Source organism: Helobdella robusta, assembly GCF_000326865.2.
Source record: "Helobdella robusta unplaced genomic scaffold HELROscaffold_7, whole genome shotgun sequence".
Lineage (NCBI taxonomy): Eukaryota > Metazoa > Annelida > Clitellata > Rhynchobdellida > Glossiphoniidae > Helobdella > Helobdella robusta.
The window spans coordinates 2,674,169-2,692,966 of record NW_008705398.1 but is presented as its reverse complement, the minus strand read 5'-3'; the positions used below and the strand labels follow the sequence as shown (position 1 = coordinate 2,692,966).

The 18,798-nt window shown below is 33.3% G+C and overlaps 2 protein-coding genes across 2 annotated transcripts; one reads left to right on the top strand and one right to left on the bottom strand.

The window, feature by feature from the left end:
• Positions 1–1,895: 1,895 nt before the first annotated feature.
• Positions 1,896–2,666, top strand: HELRODRAFT_164909 (hypothetical protein; the record flags this gene model as incomplete). The annotated part of the gene is made up of 1 exon (XM_009030844.1): positions 1,896–2,666. The coding sequence occupies one exon, from the start codon at positions 1,896–1,898 to the stop codon at positions 2,664–2,666; it is 771 nt and encodes a 256-aa protein (XP_009029092.1).
• Positions 2,667–4,147: 1,481 nt separating this feature from the next.
• On the bottom strand, positions 4,148–7,751 carry HELRODRAFT_164908 (hypothetical protein; the record flags this gene model as incomplete). The annotated part of the gene is made up of 8 exons (XM_009030843.1): positions 4,148–4,252; positions 5,070–5,760; positions 5,835–6,180; positions 6,293–6,462; positions 6,514–6,634; positions 6,695–6,863; positions 6,970–7,279; positions 7,429–7,751. 8 exons carry the CDS (start codon positions 7,749–7,751, stop codon positions 4,148–4,150), a joined length of 2,235 nt encoding a protein of 744 aa, XP_009029091.1.
• Between the last annotated feature and the right edge of the window lie 11,047 nt (positions 7,752–18,798).

Genomic DNA, 18,798 nt, shown 5'->3' with positions numbered 1-18,798 from the left:
TGCTATTTAAGTAAGTATGCAGCCCTTCAAAGGTATAATAATTCTCAATGCGGCCCTCACAGCAAGAAGTTTGCCCACTCCTGTAATAAACGAATAACCGAAACAAATAGATGGCAGGCAATATAGCTTTATAATGTAAAATTAAATTGTACTAGTTAATTTTAAGAAATATTTGAGTTTGAACATCACCTTTCATATTCTATTTTCAAAAAACATTGATCCATTATATATATAATATCAAATTTATGATAACTGTATTCATATTAGATTATAATGTCTGTATCTTTATTAACTTGTTAATTAACTAGTAGATTAGATTACGCACATTTGAATGAACTTACTCTGTTCGACTGTGCCATACATTGATTGATTAAAGTCGTGATTAAAATGAAGAGATATTTATCATCTGCTTGAATTACAGTTATTGTTCATAATTCTTTGTTTATGTTATTTATTGAAAACAGTAATAAAAGTTATAATTTTTTATTTTATATTTTTTAGGTAATTTTATAGATGGAATTTGCAGCATTTCTGAGAGAAAAGTTGCTTATATATGAATCAGGTTACTAAAAATCTTACTCAATGAATTTAAATATTTTATATACACATGTCAGAACTAACAAACCAGAGAGAGGTGACTATATTACTGACTTGTTATGAGATTTATACTATGGAAATGAAAGTAGTAAAGTTGAGAGAATAAAGCGTTCATGATTGTTTGTTGGCCCAATGAAGAATTAAGCATGGTGAAAATGTTTGAATTGACTTTCTAACTTGAATGAAATACATCCAAAAAGACATTCAGAATTTAACTAAGGGGTTTTAGGTGTTTTTGCATACCTACAAAGGTCTAGGAATAACCTAGAGAGAGAATGTGTGTGCATCTGTTCATACAATGCCCTGAGTGGAGATGTAGTGTAAAGAACATCTGTTTCTACTTTGTTTTCTTTAGTTAAAATTATTTTTAAATGTTCCACACTGATCTAGAATACGTCGATAGATGTTTTGAAAATGATTTTGCAATGCTGGATGAAAGTCCACTAAGCATTGTTGAGGAAGAGGTCTTGAACAATTTGAAGTTATTTCATGACCTCATACTTGATTCAAATGTCTCAACTTGCAGAGGTTGTAATTTTTGTTGTAATAATCATTTTTTCGTAAATGATTGAAGATTATATTGCTTTTATTTCACGAAATTACGTTTAATTAAATATTTGTATTATTCATTTGAACACTCGAATGATGTGATGCAGAGTTGTTGAAGATGTTCAAAGAAGGTGACCTGTCCCTTAGGAATCTCGTGGTTTTTCTAAGTTCATTCATATTCTGCAACGATGAGGTTGGTTGGGCCATATTTCCACATTCAGAGTCATAACTCTGTATTCATGTACTGATTCATGAAGATGTTTCTTTATGTCTCAATCTTGCAACACAGATTGACCCACACTTTAAATTTATGCTTATCACATTCATGAAGTATGGCTCTCTAACTGTTTTATTCTTTTTACATTTTTGGGCATTCATTAGTGCGCATGAACAATATATATATATATATATATATAAATATATATATATATATATATATATGTAAATGTGCTGGCCGCATTTTGACGTGCTCCGTATTTTTTCTTAATTTCATAGTTTAAAATCGAGTATTTTGTTTAAATATTAATTTCATTTGATAGAGAAAATTTTGACGAATTTAATGATATAATTTGTTAGCGTTAATTGTTTGAAGTTAATTTTTTCTCAATTAATTTAAGTTAAGTTGATTTAATTGTAAATTCTTGTTTAATCGACAATAGAAGGAATTTAATTTTGTAAACGTTATAGGATAGATAACCTGTATTGTTTTATCAGACTATCAGATATAGTGACATATTTTACTGTTGAATATGTCGAAAGATAAATGCAACAAATGCAAAGTTAAAATCAAAGAAAGTAACAAAGAGTTAATTTGTTGTGGCATATGTGGTGACGGCTACCACATCAAATGTATTCCGACCGATGCTCAAGTCTTGGCAGCAGTAGTATCCGATCCAAATTTATTTTGGCTCTGCAATAGCTGCGTTAAAGACATTAAAGAAGGTTTTAAAAAGATTTGTGATCTGCAAAAATCCCTAAATGAAATAATCTGTAACCAAGATAAGCTTACTGATGAGCAAAGTTCTTTTCGTCGTGAGTTGGCTTCAATTGACGCAAAGTTAAGCGAAATGGCCAACAAAATTGATGAATTTGATAAGTTGGTAACAAATGTAAACACACAGATTAAAGATGTTAAAGGGGGTTTGAAAAAGAATTGGACTGAAGTTGTAAAGGGAACCATCAAAGAAGAAGTTAAATCGACTACGGTGGCTCTGAACAATGTCGTCAAATCAATTAAAAACAACGTCGAAACAATAAACCGTGAGTGCAATGTTGTGTTATTTAGGCTCAGTGAAGCTGAAACTAACTCTGCTGATGCTCGCAATGATAAAAAAATTGTTATGAATTTGCTTTCAGTCATTACAAATGATGAAATCAAGGAAAGTGATATTAAGAAAATGTACAGAATTGGCAAAAAAGGTGACAACCCACGTCCGATGTTGATCGAGTTTAAAGAAAAGTCTATGAAAAACATGATAATGGAAAATCGTGTGAGGATGAAACAATTGAGTATTGAGTGATGAATTAAAAAATGTAAGCATAAGCCATGACTTCACTAAAGAACAGCGTGAGAAATGTAAAAAACTGGTAACTGAAGCAAAAGATAAACAGAAACAGGAGTCGGAGGAATTTTTGTACAGGGTGAAGGGAGATCCGTCAAATTTGAGAATAATAAAAATACAGAAATATTCAACAAAATACTAAAGCATACTAGCTCTATGGTTTTCAACTCTTCTGGTAATGTCAATAAAATTAAGGTGGGTCTGTTAAACATTAGATCTTTGGGTCCAAATGTTGATGATGTTCATGGGCTGCTCAATGATGGCTTGGATGTTTTGATGCTTACAGAAACTTGGCATAAATCATCTGATAATATTTGTCTTAGGTTGGCAAAACCACGTGATTTTAGTTTTTTGGAACAAGTTAGGTTAAATGATCCTGGGCATGGTGGTTTGGTAACGTATTTCAGAAACCACTTTAAATGTGTAAAAATTCCATTGCCAGTGATAATTACATTTGAAGCGATATGTTTGAAATTGACGTTACGGAAAACTTCAGTAATTTTTTTGGTGATTTATAGGCCAGGTTCTGCTCCTCCTGCTAAATTATTTTTTGAAGAATTAATTTTAGTTTTAGAACAAATCACACTTTTATGTTGCAGTATTGTAGTTGCAGGTGACTTCAACATACACTTAGAAACTTCGTCAGATATATATGCAACAGCCCTTGCTGATATTTTCTCTAGTTTTGATCTTGTCAATAGAATTAATCAGTCTACCCATGTGCTTGGTGGTACCCTGGATTTGATTGTCACATCGGATGGTTTTTTATTCGAAGATATATTGGTGTACCCATCTGGTATCTATTCAGATCATGGTTTAGTAACTGGTCAATTTTTAATCAATCCGACTCCAGTCATTTTCAAGAAATCGTGGATCAGATCCTGGAAACGAGTGGATAAAAAACGTCTGACTGAGCTTTTTAGGTGCTCACCTATCTCGAAACATTATGGTCAGGATGATGATGTCGAATTGGGTTTTAAAATATTCAATGAAGAGCTTTTAAAAATTGCTGACGATGTTGCTCCACTTCATGAAATTCGATGGAAACATGTCCCGACTGCCCCATGGTTTGACAGTGACTGCAAAAAGGCTAAGCAAATGTTTCGAAAAAAAGAAAGAAGGTTCAGAACTACTGGTTGTTATAATGATAAAGTTGATTGGGTACTGGCAATGAAACAAAAGAATGTTTGTTACTCAGTGAAACGAAGGAGTTTTTGGTTCGCGAAAACATGTCAATTTAAAAATAATTCCAAATACTTATGGCAAACGACTAATGAATTATTAGGAAAAGAGACAAGTGTTGAAAATGAAGTTGGTTCAATGCATAGCGCTGATGATTTTAAAAAATTTTTTGCTGACAAGGTGAAAGTGACCGAAAAGTCAACTGAATGTTTTAATTTTCCAGTTATTTCTACTAATACTAATATTATGTTTCCACTCTAATCGTTTCCAGTGTTGACTGAAGAACAGATATCTAAAGTTGTTAATTCGTCACCTACGAAGTCATGCTCACTCGACCCAATACCGACGCATGTATTCAAAGACTGTTTTATTGTTTACTTAACGGACTTAATCAACATGTGCTTAACGAAGGGTGTAATGCCACAGGTTTGCAAACATGCAATTGTCACGCCAATTCTAAAGAAGACAGGATTAGATAAATCAGATCTGATAAACTATAGGCCGGTGTCAAATTTGTCTTTCGTTTCTAAAATTATTGAACGTTCCGTTGAGTTAGTTTTAAATAATCATATAAATAAAAATGGTATTTGGCCTTCGCATCAATCTGGATACAGAAGGTTTCATTCGACCGAAACAGCTCTATCGGATATATTCTCTCATGTTTATTCAGCAGTTAATGTACAAAAAGTAACTTTGTTGACATTCCTGGACATGAGTTCGGCGTTCGATACTGTGAATCATAAAATCCTGCTGGACAGACTGAAATATTGTTATGGTTTAAATAAGATTGCGTTAGCGTGGTTCGAATCATTTCTTACTGGTCGGACTCGGAACCAATGAAACTTACGTCAGGGGTGCCTCAAGGATCTGTTTTTGGACCGATTCTTTTTAATTTGTACGTTACAGAGATATTGAATTTACTGAATAAAGATGGTTATTATTGCCATGGGTACGCAGATGACATGCAGATTTGCGTTTCATGTTTCCCAGATGAGATGCCTACCGTATTAGAGAAACTGACAAAAACTATATCTGATGTCGACTCGTGGCTGGGTCAAAGTAGGCTAAAGTTGAATCAGACTAAGACTCAGTTCATGTTGGCTGGTACATGGCAACAAACGTCAACAAATCTGGTCGCTGATCAAAGAGTTCGTCAGCAAGCCTCGCAAGTTCTGGAACGATGTCCGGCTGTCCTGGTAAAGATTCTGGCGTATCTTCGCCTGTCCAGGTTTGGACAAGCAACTCGGTCGACTCGTCGCTACTTCGTGATGGTGCTTCTGTTGGCTTCCCTATGGAATCGTCTTCTGCGATGTCTTCAGGCTCAACCAGTTCCGCAATCACCTTTTGATGCGCCGGAGAATGTCGCCTCAGCTGTTGTTTTACCGGTCGTGCATCCTGAGTATCAATCTTATGAAAAACTCCTTTTGCAGCACCTATTTCCCCACTCGCACAGCTGAATCTGTCTGAGAAACTTTTAAGTATTTGAATCAACTCTTTTCTCGCTTTTTTAGAAATATCTTTTACTAATCCATCAACCATACCTGTAACTTCTGTTAGATTCTCATATGCTAGACGATCAACTGATTTTTTTGCTTCCACAGCCGATGATAAATCTGGCAATCGCGTTCCCCGGTTTATCACCCTCGGTTGATCGTTGACATTCAAGATCCTAACACACTGTCCTTCATATTTTATAGACAGTAACGTTCTAGCTACATATACACCCGATTCTATTTGTCTGTTTTTCGAACACATAAATTCGGTCGATTCCAACTTGGACGGCTGGCGAACAATCATCTTTGCTGGCACGTCTAATTCAGTCCGCGCAGGGATGCGCACTTCTGCGTGAGCTTCAATACGACAAAGCTTCCTGCATGAAAAATGTTTAATAACTAATTTCATCGTTCTATTTTGTTACCCACGGCGATTTTTCCTTTGCCAAACTTCCACAAGATGTGATTGTTCCTGAGCCAATCTAAACCTAAAACAATTTCTGAAACATGATCAGACACCAATACCAACGCTGATTTGGAATAATCATCAACTTTAATTTGCAACTTCATTTCTCCTTTGACTGGAATTTCTGTGTTGTTGGCAGCTTTCAATCTCTTTTCCGTCGGTCTGACCTTTGTGATATCAACCATAGACGTTGGAACAATGGATACACTACTGCCACTATCAAGTAAACCTAATCTTCTTTTGCCATTAATTGTGATTGTTGGCAGATACATGACACGATCGCTGCTTTCAATTGACTTGTGCTGCTTGTCATTCTTTTCTGCGGGCACTCCTCACAAAATGACCTGTCTTTCCACATTTGTAACAACCTTTGAAATTCACTTGACTATAAGTTTGAGATTTGCAGGTCTCATTCTTCTGAGGACATTCGACTGCAAGATGACCTGGCTTCTTACAATTGAAACAAATTTTTTCTCGCTCAACTCGGGATACCGTTGGCTGCGCTCTTTTATTTCTGAGTTCTTCGAATGACTTTTGAAGGAACGCAATCTGTCGTACCATCGACTCCATGTTTTCTGCTCCTGCTTGTAAATCTTTAACCTGCGGGTTAAACCTGTGTGATGAATCTACCACCATCTTTGAAACTTCAAGACGCTGTGCAAACCTAAGAGCATCGTCAATGTTCTTTGGTTCTTTTTCCCTAACCTTTAACTCTAATTCAGCATTATCGAGGGCTGACAAGAAAAAGTTCCTAGCTAGATGTGTAGCTAATCTTGACTGCTCTCCTGGATAGGCTAATGACATGAGTCTTTTAGTAACCATCGACAACTCTCATAACGACTCACCAGGTTTTCGACGAAGAATCTGTAATTTGTACCTGTATGACTCTTCATGACCTCTTGTTCCAAAACGATCTTCTAGCTTAGATACCAGCCCTTGGTAACCTAAACCTGTTAAATCCCAGAGAACCTGTGAAGCTTCAATTATTGTACCTGGCACATATCTCAAACTTTTCTAAGAAAGTTTTGAGACAACCGGTGCCATCAAATCTGTCAGGTCGAAGCAATTCGCGACGACAAAAGTCGTTGTCACGCTCGGCACCTATTCGCGATTGATGAACCTGAGACTTCACACCAGTTGAATGAAGCGGTTCCCGACTGTCACACGTCGACTCGTGTTCAACTGTGTCTCTCTCTCGCTCGGTCGCTCTGCACCTGTTGCTGTTACCTAAAATTTTATTTCGCCGTCGATCGTGTTCGGTTTTTCTAATGATTGACGCTGATCTACTGGACGCTAATCGCAGCTCATTCAGTCCGAACTCCTGCAACTTTGGATTACCCTGGCACCTAAAACCTGAAATATCCTGTGTGGGGATAAACCTGTTACCTAAATTGTTCGCTAAAAAATCAATGCGCGGCTTTTCTTCGTACCTGTCAACAATTTCAAAACGATTGTTGTTTAAAACAATTTCATTTTGTTGGCTGGCGGGCGTTGAAAGCTGCTCGAGGTTGATTTTCGATCCTCCTTCGGTTCCTGTGACCTAAAACTTAAAAAAGTTTCATGTTGTCGAACATGGCACCTGTCACCTAAAAAATTTGGAGAATCACCTTGGCTCCTGCTGCACCTAAAACCTGTAATGTTTGAAAAAGAAGCCCCACGTTGGGCGCCAATTGTAGATTTTCGCCGGGCGACATCCGAATTCCGGTCCCGAACCGCGTCCGCATACGAATATCCACCCGAGCCTTCGCTTCGGCAGAGTCTTTCCTGGCCGGGATCCGCCACTCTACAATAGATCCTCTCAGGGTCTGAAAACACGGGCCGTGCGGAAGTTTGTTCGCGCCCTGCTTGTTGACTAGAGACGCCGACCTCGTCAACTATCAGCAAGTCTTCTTCAACATCCATTATTTTAGGTAGAATTATTAAACCGAGCCAAATTTTAAGTGTACACTTCTTTTATTTAATAAAAGACAAAATAACAAACAAAATAGTACAAATCAAACCTCTGTCTTTATTAAAAAAAAACGATAAATCCAAAATTAATCTATTAATAATATAACTATCTGGCAGACCAAACCAAGCTAGAAACAAAATCTAAAATAAAAATAAACGACCAGCTCTCTATATCTCAACTCGCGGCCTTTTATGTGTATCTACCGCCCTATCCACATAACGCTTTCTATATCATAGAAAATTCTATACTCACATCTATACTCTTTTCCTATACTCAGAACAGCGCGTAGCACGCATCGCATATATTGCTATACTCCCTATATACAAAACAGCACAGCATCGTCGCATATATAGCATATCAAATAACAAGATATACATGCATAGATTGTCTATTAAAATATATAGATATATACAGGCGGCAAGCCTCAAAGACGCAATCATTATCATCACAATCGTCACAATTTCACAAAATATACAGGCGGCATATTTCAATCGCGCAATCATTATCATCACAATCGTCACAACTTCACATATATATATATATATATATATATATATATATATATATATATATATATATATATAATTTCAGAGCCATAGATTTTCCAAATAAACTGTTAGAAAATAAGGATGTGCAGAACAGGGCGACTAAAGTGGTAATGAGTTGTTGGAAGTTGTCATGTGACTCCAGTTATTAGAGATTTGCACTGGTTACTGCTGGAAAAAAGAATCGCTTTCAAAATCTGCATTTCAATGTTCAAACGTTTAATCGGTCTGGCGCCATTTTAGTTTACGGAGTTGTTCACATTCAAGAATTCGACTGCTCATGGCATTGTCTTGCTTGAGATCAAACATTCAAAATTACTTAACAGTTCCGGCGCCAGAATTGAAGATTGGGTCACGAAACTTTGCTTGCTGTGTGTGGGTCGCAAATGCTGCAGTTTAAAATGGAATTGAAGACATAGCTGTTTTGCCAATTGAAAACAGCTGTTTTGAACTGTGAACTGTTGCACGATAAATTTTGAGGGGTGATGTTTTACTGTTTGTTTGGTGACAACTGAATATTTGTAACATGTATGTTGTAAGATACATTTTAGTGGTTGATGTATGTTGGGTGACGATGACGGAACACTTATGAAAATTTTCCATTTTGGACTGTTTCATTTATCATTATATTATTTCCTTCATTAATTCTGTTTTTATTTGTTAATTTACTTATTTGTATTTTGATTTATATGGAATAGTGTTTGTAAGTGTATGCGTATTGCGGTTGCGTGTTTGTGTGTATGTACAGTGTATATATATATATTGTTAAATTTTGTTTCTCAAGATGGATTATGTGGTCTGATGTTGCGGATTGAACACTTGTAGTATGAGTAGATATGTATGAGGTGAATATGGGTAGATGGATACATTATTATTATTGAATCATAAGTAATTAAGTAGCTATTGTATATGAATGCTTTTGTTATGTATTGTGTGTGTGTGTGTCTGTGTGTGTGTGATGTGTGTGTATGTGGTGTGTGTGTAATTGTATGAGTTGTCTTTAATGAAGATGAATGGTATGTGTATGTAGGACTTTGAATAATTGGGAATTTCTGATGGAACATTTGGCAAGTGTTTATGAATGGATTTTAATGGTTTGGTATGATTGTAATACTTCCGAATGATATGGATCAAGTTGATGCTACTTGTCGGTTTTCATCATCCTGTACATTGCATGGTGGGGAATTGTGTTTGTTATAAAGGTCATACAAGCATGTCGATGTGTGGTTGTGTATGAATGGTGTTGGATCAATTGTATTTGTTCGCATTTTGTTAAGTTGGTTGGTTACTTTTATATTTATTTGCTGGTAGTTTTGTTGGTGGATGGTTATTATGTATTGTTTCTTTTATTTATTTTATTAATTTAATTATTTTATTTTTATTTTATTTTTTAAATTTTTGTTTATTTATTTTTTTTATTTTTTTTGTTATCATTCAAGCTGTCATTTTGTTACTCTTTGTCAGATAGCTACATATAGTGATTTCTTAAAGTGCGCTATTACAAGTTTTTTATAATATTAATAATTATAATATTATATATACTGTTTGTGTTGTGTGGAGATGTACCTAATATATTATATATATTATGTTTTGAAATTATAAGGCAGGGCGTTCGATCATGCAACAACTTGTTCACATTCACTCCTGCAGCTCTTATGTTTTACTTCTCTCTATGCAAGGTTTTTTCAAATTTATTCAAATTTATTTTATCTTTTTTATTTGTTTTATTCACTATTGTTTTCTGTTGTATCGATGTTGGTGATTGTCATTTGCACGCTGTTTCTGCTCGCTAATGTAGGTGGGTCTGTTCAAAGTTGTCCATTCCTTAGTTACTGTTGATGGCTGTAGAGTGTGGTGCATTTGTTGGGAGTGTTGAATGAATTGTAATTGTGCTGGTTGAGTTGAGACCTGCTGTCGGCAATCTATCATTATCATCTGATCATTAGTTAATGTTACCAACTAACGTTAAATAATATAAATTTTCATCCTTCAGGGCTTGTATTATTTCCATATTGCATAGTTTGATGAAAATAATCCTGAAAGATTAACTATTTTTCAAACAACTTGAAAATGATTCGTTAGATTCAGGAGCTTATCATTTGTTCAGCTTCAACCTCATTGATCGAGTACTCAACACATTGAATAAACTTGGAACTGATTATAAACCTGGTTTGATTTCTAATTCTAATTTGTTCTTATGGTCTGGAAATTTTCTGACCATGTTTTTGTGCAGAGGCTGGTGTTGAAGATAATACAGTGGAGAAGAATAAGAGGAAGAAGTGCATACAAACTTCAAAAAGAAAAAAGAAGATGAAGATGGACGAGGATATCTCTGCAAATGAGCAACGGGTTGGTTCGCTAATTAGTTACTGGTTGGCTGGCTGGCTGGTTGGTTGTTTGTTGGCTGGTTTGGTTGATTGGGTCAGTCAGTTGTCTCAGTTACTGCTTGATTTTGTGATATAAGCTTTCAAACTGCTCAATGAAATACAGTTAAAGGTTAAATGCCATACTGCTAGCACTGAGTAGGTTGAAATTTGTCGTTGAATTATAGGAGGAAGAGGCAGACGACGAAGATGGTTCAGTTGAAGTGCTGGCTGCTCTCAAAGTACTCATGAAGGTCGGGTGTTTTTTTTTTTTATTTCCAGAACATTTCGTATGCAACAAACGATATTTGTTCTATTCAGCATTATTTTATAATAATAGAAATGAAAATTAACAATTTTTTTTGATGTTTTTCTTGTTTTTAAGAATATTTTTTATTTTGTTATGGCTCATGTTATTTTTGTCGTGACTACAATATCTCATTCGCATTAACTGTTAGCAGATCGGAAACACTAGTGAGCAACGTTAATTAACAAAATGTCTCAAGGTGGCGCTGTAAATGACGCCATATAACTAACTAACTACTCATATGAATGAATATCACTAATGTTGCTGATGGTTCGTTCTACTCTCTGTACAGCTAGAATTGTTGATTTTACTATTTTTCCAACAACTTAAAAATTATTCGTTAAATTCAGGAGCTTATTCTATTTCTTACTCATGTTTTCTCATCTTATTATATTCTTATATTATTAAACCATATTATATTCTATTATAGTATTATATTTATAATCATTTTATTACTTTTGATAATTTTTTTATAAAACAAACAAGTGCATGAGCAAGGAGGATTTCACTTAGAATGTTTGAATGGTGGTTGTGCCAAAACTTACTTAACGCACGCCATGCACTGCTTGTCTACACCTATTCATCAGCCACATCATTGTCACCCTAAAATATAACATTGTTCTCATTTTTCATTTGATATTTGTTATACAAAGTTATGTTGAATGTTTTGCTTAATTTTTTAATAAAAATTTGTACCACACGTACCCAGGATGTGAATATCAAATAGGTAGATTGATATCTTAAAGTTATAGTGCATGATATCAACTGATTAATGTTGAATTTTTTTAATCCATACAACTCCCGATGTTAATAATAAATAATGATGTCAATACTTGTAATAATAATAATGCTGATGAATCGGTTGTTGGTGCATCGCAGGACATGGTCTGCTTGCTGGCCAGTGCATCGTACGCATCGTACCACGACGACTGCATCATAGACTGCCTCTCCAGCATCACTTGCATGGACCATCTGGTTGGCAGCTCATTCAACGACTTTCCAAGGTGCCTCGTTGTTTTTTTAAAATTTCTCAATTCACTTCAGATGTTTGATTTATTGTAAGCAGCAATGAGAAGCAACGCATTAAGCATGTGTACGTTTAATAAATGAATATATATATATATATATATATATTATATATATATATATATATATATATATATATATATATATATATATATATATATATATATTAGACTGTTTCAAAAAAAAAAATTTTTAAAAAGACAATGCATAGGGGCTTATATGGTGTGGTTTTATATTTGTATCATCCTGTAAAAATTTCAATTAAAAAGGATAAGTATTAGTGTAGAAAAACTGATAGCTATACCAAAGGTTGGCGGTACTGGCATAAACATAGGAACCACAATAGTTCAGTTACTTCAGAATTGGGAAGGCGTGTCAAATTAGTTGGCTGGTTTGTGTTTTGACACAACAAGTTCTAATACTGGCATTCATACTGGTGCTATAACAATAATTTAGAAATCCTTTAATAAGCATCTCTTGTTTTTAGCATGCAGGCATCATATTCTTAAAATTATTGGAACAGCTTTATTTGATTTATTTTTCACTTCATCTGGCCCTCAAATTGCTATTTTTAGTAGATTTGAAGATCAATGGCCATCAATTAATCAGTTAAAATATGCATCGATTGGCAAGGTAACAACTGGTTGTTCTTTGACTAATGATGAAAATTTGTGGCTTAAGCAAAATCGTGTAGCTATGATTGATTTTCTTCAAGACCAACTGCAAAATACTCAACCTCGACATGGCTACTTGCAATTGATTAGGCTTTCTCTAATAACTCTAGGAGTTTCAAATCCTACTGCTGTACAAGTCACTCCTCCAGGAGCTTATCACAGGGCTCGCTGGATGGCCAAAGGAATTTATTGTTTGAAGAATTTTTGCTTTCGTGAGCAACTGAAGTTAACTGCACATGAGCTACAAGCCTTTGTCTCTTTACTGTAACTGTATATGTAAAGGCATGGTTTTGTGCAGCAAACAGCTGTAGTGCTCCTTACAATGATTTATGTCTTCTTCAAACTCAGGAATTATTTGAAAAAGTTGATTGCAAAGTTGGAAAAGAAGCAATGTAAAAAATTAAAAGGAATCTTTGGTATCTAAGCAAAGATCTTGTTGGAATGACATTTGTTTCTGATTTGGTTAATGTCGATGAGAAAAGGCTTATGGTTAAAGCATTGCATAAACCAGCAAAAAAAATGATGTTAGAAAAGTAGATCCAAAACACATAAGTTCTTTGAAATCCAAGATTTTGTCAGATTTTGTGACAAAACAGTCTTTAAATTTATTTTCTACATTGAAACTCAGTCAAAATTTTCTTTGCTTTGATCCAGAAGTATGGCCACAACTAGAGGATTACAATAATGCAAAAGAGATAGTGACTGCAGTACGGGTAGTTAATGATTTTGCTGAGCGAGCAGTTAAATTGGCATCTGATTTTAATACAGCACTTACTCATGATGAAAATCAGCACCAGTTGATGTATCAGGTGATTGAGCATCACAGGAAATTAATGAATGAACCTTAGAAAAAGAACTATACTGATTCAGACATTACTTTATAATAAAACAATATATAAATATTCATAATAAATTAAAAACAATTATTTTTTATTAATTTAAAAAAAATGACTTGAAAAACTGAATTTTCTGAACAATCTCATCAATGAGAGGTCACTTAACATTGTTTGATTTTATCGATTTTTGATGTTTGTCTTTATATCATCAAATGACAAAAATTTTTTTTCTTAATAAAAATAAAACGGTCTAATATATATATATATATATATATATATATATATATATATATATATATATATATATATATATATATATATATATATATATATATATATGTTGGTAATAGACAATAATTTTTACAATATTCTATAAATTCTACCGAATGTTTGGCGTTAATATGTTTGTAGTTCGTTTTTACAATTTTTCTCACTAAAGTTTTTTGGTGAACGTTTAGTTTATTAAAATTCAAAATAAACTTATTTTCCGAAATCATGCTGCAAATATTTCGATTCCGAATGAATCATCATCAGTAAACATCAAAAAGCACTGATGATGATTCATTCGGAATCGAAATATGGCCTTATTTATGGCAAACTTAACTCACAAAGTGTTTTAAATTGGTTCGTTTGATTATGAAGATGCAACAGAGAAAGAAAAATACAAAATTTGTTCTGAACATGTCCAAAATATTGACATCTATTGCAAAAATTGCCACGAGTATATTTGCTTGAAATGTTCTTTCAACAACCAAAAAGAACACAAAACTTTAGAAATTATTGAAAAAATTAAGCAAGAAAAATCCAAATTGGAATCAACTATTGTTGAATTAAAAAAATCTTTGAAAGATTTTGAAAAAGGCATAAGAAAATTTGTAATAATGCAGGATGAACAAAAGGACATGATTAAAGCTCAAATTTATTCAAAAAGTTATTATGTAAAGCAAGAAATTGATAAATACGTTGCAATGTTGATAAACGACCTAGAAAAATTTGACAAAGATTACAAATCAGAAAATCTAAAATTGTTTTATGAATCAGCTACCAAAACTAAAGAATTAATAGAAAATAACATTGATATGTTAGAAAACAGACTGAAACAGCTCAACGTACTTTATCACCTTTCCAAAAACTTTCAATTTAGATATACCCAAATGGAAACCTTTTCCTTCAAGATCCTACGGAATGACATTTGTGTCACCTGCAACCTCACTCAATTTCAATAACGTGTTTGAATAGTTGAATAAAGATGTACTGTACATAGGGAGCAGATGGTTGAACCCAACTCTTCAATAAGCATTTTTTTCTGAATCCGACGTATAGGCAACGCAATGAACAAGCCAACACAAAATATCACCCATCAATGAATGTCGTTATTAATGTTTTGCAATTAATCACCTTATTATTTGTTAACGTTTAAATAATTTTCTACAATTAATTTATTACTGAATGACGACACTTGTGTAATTTCAATATTAAGATTTATCAACCATCTTTTAAACCATCAAAACTTTTAATGTTTTGATTTAAACTATCTTAAACAACTTTATACATGTGAATGCTAATGATTGGATTTTTTAATACATTAAAACTTGCATGTTTAATGGGTTTTGTTTCAAAAATTTCTAAAAATGATTTTGAAAAATTCATTCATTTATATATATATATATATATATATATATATATATATATATATATATACAATATTCTATAAATTCTACCGAATGTTTGGCGTTAATATGTTTGTAGGATAATGTCGCGAATTTGTACTATATGTCACAATGTTACAATCGATCCAAGGATGTTATCATGTAAACATACATTCTGTCTCAGCTGTTTGATAGAACGTTCGCCAGAATTTAATGAGAGGATCACGTGCAGCACTTGCTCCACATGTTTTCTCAGACCTTCTGATCTTAGTTCCCTTCCAAGTAACGAGTTTTACTTAAAATTGGATACGATTGAAAATCAACTGCTGAAGAAATATTGCAATACCTGTGAAAAAAAACTTCGCCAATAAGTATTGTCAATTTTGTGATCACCATTTTTGCATGGAATGTCTTGAACTACACAACAAAGTTATGGCAAACTTAACTCACTCTTAATTCACTACTTTGTTTTTGCCAGATGTTAGATTTATTGTAAGCAGCAATGAGAAGCAACGCATTAAGCATAAAAGAATTAGTAATTACTAATTCTTTTATTCTATTCTAAACTAATTCTCAATGCTAGTAGTTAAAACTGTAAAAAAAACTGTTTTTGTCCTTCTCACTCTTCAATACTCTGTAGATTTTTGATTCATCTACAAGAAGTAGGATATTGTCACATACAGATGAAATGTCGTTAATAAAAATAAGATGAAGCAACGGGCTTAAAACCCCACCTTGAGGGACCCCATTCAAAACCGGTTTTGGCTCTGATGAGGCATCATCTAGTTTGACATGAAAAGTTCTGTTGCTGAGATATTTCTTGATCCATTTTACTATCTTTCCATTCACAATTTAGTAGTAATGTTGTCCAAAAAATGAAATAGTGTCTTGTATTTGTGTAGTGCTTTTGTTTAATGTGTTTTAGACTTCAGCTTAAACAAGAAAAGAAAAAACAGTTATGTAATGTTTAATCTGCTTACATTTGTTATTTAAGAATCATCAAATTACCTCAGTCATCCATCAGCTACGAAAATTGTGGCATAACATCACTTTGTTTTCAGTAAATATTTTTCAATTCACTATTTTCTTGTTTGTTTTCAAAGCTTTAATATTTGCAAACACAAAAGTAGGTAGCAAAACATACACTTGATATTATTAATGAATGAATGAGATGTTTCTTGATTGATTGAATGAATGAATGAATTACAAGAAGAATGACTGTCACAAGTTTGCTTTGAATCAGATAATTTCAAACAATTTGTTGTGGCGTTCTTGCACACAACTGTTGAACAAATTAAGCACACCAAATTGTTTGTTGTTTGCTAGTGTGGGGGTGACGATGTTGATGGTTTGATGATTATGTTGATTGGGAGCAGTGGCCGGGTCATGGTGAAGGTGTTGGGGGAGTTCAGTTTGTGTGAGTTGAATTTGTGATTATTTGGATTGAAAAATGTTGTAATTATGTTTTATTAATACGTTTGATATTTATTCAGCTATAACAGATCAACGGAATGCACATTACATCACCTCTCATTTATTGTAAGTTGTTTCATTTTGATTGGCACAGTTGAACTGCTTATAATTTTTGTAAAATGCTTGTAAAATACATTCTAGTTGAGAAAATAGTTTGCTTGTATTATGGTTTGTTATGTTCCTTCTACATTTATTATTTATTTTATTTGAATTATTTAGTGGTTATTATTCAATCTGTAATTCTATCTCAATTTTTTCTAATTAATTCTGAGTATATGATTTTATATAAATTTAATTATGTATTTTATATTAATTAAATTAAGTCTTAAATTATCATCTGCCAAGAAACATATTTTAAAATTAAAAGTTGAAAAAATTAATGAGAATGATGTTGAATGTTTATAAAGATAAATAACATTTCAAGCGAAGTTTGATGATTAAATAATTTTTGTAACACGTTAACCACCAGGCGTTATATAAACTTTTGACCAATCAGCACATGAAAGATTTCAAGATGAATATGTTTGAAAAGGTAAAGTGTGTATGTGTGTGTATATGTGTGTGTGTGTGGGTTTCAGTAGTATATAATCCATCCAAAGCTACATTATTACAATCCATTTTATCTTCTTTTTTGGATGGGAATCATCTCCTATCATCTCCTTTTGATACATGTTGAAAACATAGGCAGCTGAATTGAAATAGCTTCTGCTTCTTCAAAAAAAATTTCGAGACTTTCAGCTCTTTTTTTCATATTCAAAACAATTATTATAAGGTTAAAAGGTTAAAGGTCACTCTCTCTTTTGCGCTTGCTTTAGAGGTTTCAACGACAATCACACCCAGCGTATATGAATGCGCGTTATAACCACGCATCGTACACATTGCTTATGATAGGTGGGGATCTCTTTGTATTCGAACCCAGTCACTGCAGCAGCAAGACCACGCGCCTTTAACCATTGAGCCATCACGCCGCCCATGCGAATTTTCAAAGTTATTCCACACAAAGAGCAAAATTCCGTTTAAACGAATTTCATCAACCATTTTTTGCAACAATATATATATATGTCGAAATATATATATGTATGTATGTATATGTGTATTATTATTAGTATTAAAAATTTAGTTAGATAATTTTCAAAGGTGCCACCAGGCAATAGATAACATAAAATTGAACGTGGTTTTACTAATAAAAATAGCAAAACATTGCTTTAAATAACAAAAAAACAAAACAAAATAAGAGTACACTATAATAAAAATACAAAATTTTCAAACCCTTTTTGAATACAAATTTATGTATATACAATTCCTCGGTTAAAAACATTAGCCGTAAGAAAACTCTATCCTATCACTCCGACTTGTTTGCTTATATTGTGGTCACATTAATCTCATTTAATTGATTAATAATTAATTAATAATTAATTAATTATTTGATTGAATGATATGTTATTATTTAAAACCTCACCAGTTGTGCTACAAACTGTTGAACAACATGACACTGAAGAATTACCCATCCAACATTCCATACTCAGGAACGGTTGTTTCGCAGATGACTGTTCATCTCATCAGGTTGTCTGTGTGTGTCTGTAATTTGTGTACGTGTGTGTGTTTGTCATTGTGATGTTTAGTTGTGGTGTGTGCTGTGTATGGGTGGGTGTGTGCGTTCGTGCGTGCGTGCGTGCGTGTGTGGTTGTGGTATGATGTTATGGATGAATGTTATATGGTATGTGATGTAGCGACTGGTTTGTAATTTTGATTGTTGTGTCCATGTGTAGTGTGATTATATCTACATGAATGTCGTAATAATCTCTATGGTATGATCCATGGACATCTTGATGCTATTACATCGAGATGTCTATGGGTATGATCTTGGTTTTGTTTACGTAAGTACATGCATTTTACTACTACAACTGCTACTACTACTACTACTACTACTACTACTACTACTACTACTACTACTACTAAACTTTTATTTGCTCCATAAAATTAAAAATTAATAATAGGAAGCAGGTTGACCATGATAGAATTCTTATTTGAATTCGTCGAGTATGGTCACCTAAACTTTAAATACAAACTATGCCTCTTTTTTCAATACTATAAAGTTTAGTATAGTGATACATGAATAATTCAC